At 35.3% G+C, this 3,811-nt stretch overlaps 1 protein-coding gene across 1 annotated transcript; it reads left to right on the forward strand.

The window, feature by feature from the left end:
• The first annotated feature begins 326 nt into the window (after positions 1 to 326).
• Positions 327 to 2,219, forward strand: LOC117613772 (protein FAR1-RELATED SEQUENCE 5-like). Its single transcript, XM_034342347.1, has one exon. The coding sequence runs from the start codon at positions 327 to 329 to the stop codon at positions 2,217 to 2,219; it is 1,893 nt and encodes a 630-aa protein (XP_034198238.1).
• The last annotated feature ends 1,592 nt before the right edge of the window (positions 2,220 to 3,811 follow it).

Consider the following 3,811-nt stretch of genomic DNA (forward strand, 5'->3'; position numbering starts at 1 on the left):
TTTTATCAACAATTATACTCTTAATTTTTGTTTGTTTTGTTTTTAAAATGATGTTGTGGCGTGTGCAAGCAGTTATTGATATTGAAAGTGAAGAAGAAAATCCAATGATTGTCAATCGTACGGAAAATTTTGAAGAAGATTTGCTTGGAAAAGTTGTGTCCACTGAAGAGGAAGCTTATAATCTCTACAACAGTTATGCTACGAGAACTGGATTTAGTGTTCGAAGGGGACAAAAGAGATATAATACAAAAAAAGTTTTGAGGCAATTTAGTTATTTTTGTTCAAAAGAAGGTTTTCGACTAGATAGTGACCCTTCAGAAGTGAGCATGGCAAACAAATTAGAGACGAGAACAGGTTGCGAAGCTAGAATTCGATTTGCCTTCCAGAATGACAATGGTATGTGGAAAGTTTCTCATTTTGTTTATGAACATAACCATGAACTTGCTATGCCAGAAGAGAGGCAATTTTTGAGATCAAATAGAAAAGTGTCAGAAGCGCATTTGGGTGTGATTAAAACCATGATGGATGCAGGAATAAGGACCACAAATACATACTCTTATTTATCAGAAGAAGTTGGTGGGTCTCAAAATGTTGGTTTTACAAAAAGAGATTGCTACAATGTTGTCAATAAGGAGAAAATGGTCATGATTGAAGCAGGTGATGCTCAAAGCTTGATAAACCTTTTCAAGCGCAAACAAGCTGAAGATCCTATGTTCTTTTACACAGTGCAAGTGGATCAAGAAAACCAAATGACAAACTTCTTTTGGAGAGATGGAAGGTCACGAATTGACTATGATTGTTTTGGGGATGTGGTAGTATTTGATACTACATATCGAACTAATAGGTATAACATGATATGCGCTCCTTTTGTTGGCGTCAACCACCATTGGAAAAACGTACTATTCGGTTGTGCTTTTTTATTGGATGAGAAAACTGATTCATTTATTTGGTTATTTGAGACATTTTTAGAATCAATGGGAGGTCGAAAACCGAAGACTATTTTTACTGATCAATGTCAGGCAATGGCAAATGGCATTGAAAAAGTTTTTCCTGGGGTATGTCATCGTTTATGCTCGTGGCATATATCTCAAAATGCTGCAAGAAATTTGGGAAGTTATTATGGGAATCCTGAGTTTAACCATATGTTCAACAAGTGTCTTCAAGGATATTGTGAAACAGAATTGGAATTTCAGTCTACTTGGGATGACTTATTGGCAAAATTCAACCTTACAGGCAACCAGTGGTTGAAGACATTGTATAGTCTTCGTGCGAAATGGTGTACAGTATTTAGCCAACATATTTTCACTGCTAAGATAAAATCTTCACAAAGAAGTGAGAGCACAAATAATGTTTTTCATCAGATGTCTACTAAGACAATGAGTCTTACTCAATTTGTGCATCACTATGATAAACAAGCAGAAAAAATGCGTTCAAGTGAATTAGAAGAATCTTTTCGTTGCAATCAAGGACTCTCTTCTAGAATTGCCAAAAGCAGTGGCCTTATGAATCATGCTGCTACTGTCTACACAAGAAAAATATTCAAATTATTTGAAAAGGAGTTTGTAGATAGTTTGGGAGTGATGATGCATGAAGTTGGAAGTGATGGTACAATACACTCATTTGAACTGAATGAAGAAGGTCATAAAAGAGTTTACATTGTCCAACTAAATTCATTAAATTGCAGTATTTCATGTAGCTGCAAAATGTTCGAGTCTATGGGTTTATTGTGTCGTCACACTCTAAGGGTACTAAATGTGAAATGTTGGAGTCAAATACCAAAACAATATATATTGAAGCGATGGACAAAAGATGCAAATAAAGGATTGGAGGCAAGTGAGCATGGTGAATTATTACAAACAAAGGGTAAATCATCGGTCACATTGCGACGAAATACTTTGATGCGAACAGCTTATGATGTATTGACTAAGGCATCAGAGACAGAAAATACTACTAGAATTGCTCTGCAAAAATTGAGAGAGATAGCAGGATTGATTGAAAAAGAAATGATAAAGTCAAAGGGAGAAGTTAATGCAAAAATTCATGATAGTCTTGATGATTGTAATGCAACCACATTTGATGAGACGCCAGTACAAAATCCCTCTTGTGTAAGGCCAAAAGGTATAAGCAATGCCAGATTGAAAAGTGTTATGGAGAAACGAAGAAGAAAGACATCAAAAGATATTGTTTCATCTAGTAAGAAAGTTTCATATTTTCTTTGATTTATATAAAATCCCACTAGTCTCTTCTTATTAATACTCCACAATGTTGCTTATTATTATTTTTTTGTTTTTTTTTTTTTGCAGGAAAAACCAAGCAACCAAGCAGTATAGGCCCTTCATATAACTCATCCCATGCACCACTCAGTTCAAATTTTCTTCATCCAGATGGTGTACCCATGAGTACAAATATTAACAATCATGTATGTTTTAAGATTCTTGAAATTATCTTATTATTTACAGTAAATTCGACTAATCATATATATGTTATGTTACCACTGTTATATAGGTCTATCCAGCTATAAGCTTGTTAACTACCAACGGTCATGCATATTTGCCTCCATCTAACCAAGTAATCCAATTTGTTAGTTTAAACATCAAGTTTTGTGTTTTCATTTATGAACCTAGAAAATTTAATGGTGAAATATATATATTTTTTCTTTTAGGATTACAATTCTACAGGGACATTATATCCATCCAATTTTTCTTTCACAAGTATGCTACAAAGTAGTGATTTGATGACACAGCTGAATAAGGTAATGATTCAATCGTGATTATACATCTATAGCTTATGCCTTATGCCTACTTAGGAGTATTTGGTTGATGAAGCTATCTGTAATGCAGGATTCACATTCTTATGGTTATGAGCAGCAACATAATCTACATAAGTAATGCCTCCTCATATTTTATAAGGTATTGCGTAAGAACAAATAGTTATAATTATTATTTACTCAATATAAGTAATGCCTCCTTATATTTTAAGTTATCTAATTCGTTGACTCAACTTTGTGTATAATTTTGGGTGCAGGTGCAAGAGCTGTTTATGCTTGGAAATCTAGACTCATTTTGATTTAAACTCGAATATACTCTATTGGTGTTTTTTCTATTGTACAACTTGCAATGAACTATTATGATCATATTTTTGTTCTACAATCACTGGAAGCAGAATTTTTTTTTTCTTATTTTTACTAGTCTTTACAAAATTTCTCATTTAGATTTTAGTAGAGTATGGGTCTAAACCATATAAATTGAAAAGCGTACCCAAAAAAATACCCATCAAGCTTTGGTATGCCAAAAGAATGTGGTAATGATATGTTGGGCCACTTTCACCAATGAGATGAAATGGTATAACACTGAAAAAAGAAAATAGATGGGCAATCAATTACAAATTTAGTGAAGTGTTTACATAATTTTCAGTATCATAATTTTCGTCAGTACAAGGTACAAACAGATGACAAGAAGTCCCAATTAAGTTCGTCTTCTAATCTCATACACGTGAAAAACACTCTCACCCAAGAGATATACCCTCCCTTGAACCTTTGATGAACCCAGCTAACTGTCACACCCCGGACCGGCTCCGCCGTAGCACGATATTGTCCGCTTGGGGCCTAGCTACATTCTCACCAGCCCGCACGGTTTTGTTTCTGGGAGCTCACGAAGCAACTTCCCAGGGTGGTTACCCATCCTGGGATTGCTCCAGCCTCCCACTCGCTTAACTTCGGAGTTCTTACAACTCCGAAGCCAGTGAGCTCCCAAAAGGCCTCGCGCTAGGTAGATGCGAGTGTGCACATATAAGGCACATCACCCCCTCTCCG

Source organism: Prunus dulcis, unplaced genomic scaffold, assembly GCF_902201215.1.
Source record: "Prunus dulcis unplaced genomic scaffold, ALMONDv2, whole genome shotgun sequence".
In the NCBI taxonomy this organism is placed as follows: Eukaryota; Viridiplantae; Streptophyta; class Magnoliopsida; order Rosales; family Rosaceae; genus Prunus; species Prunus dulcis.

What these genes read in the sequence shown, in the direction of transcription:
- LOC117613772 (XM_034342347.1), top strand. Translation starts at nt 327, where the DNA reads ATGGCAAACAAATTAGAGACGAGAACAGGTTGCGAAGCTAGAATTCGA.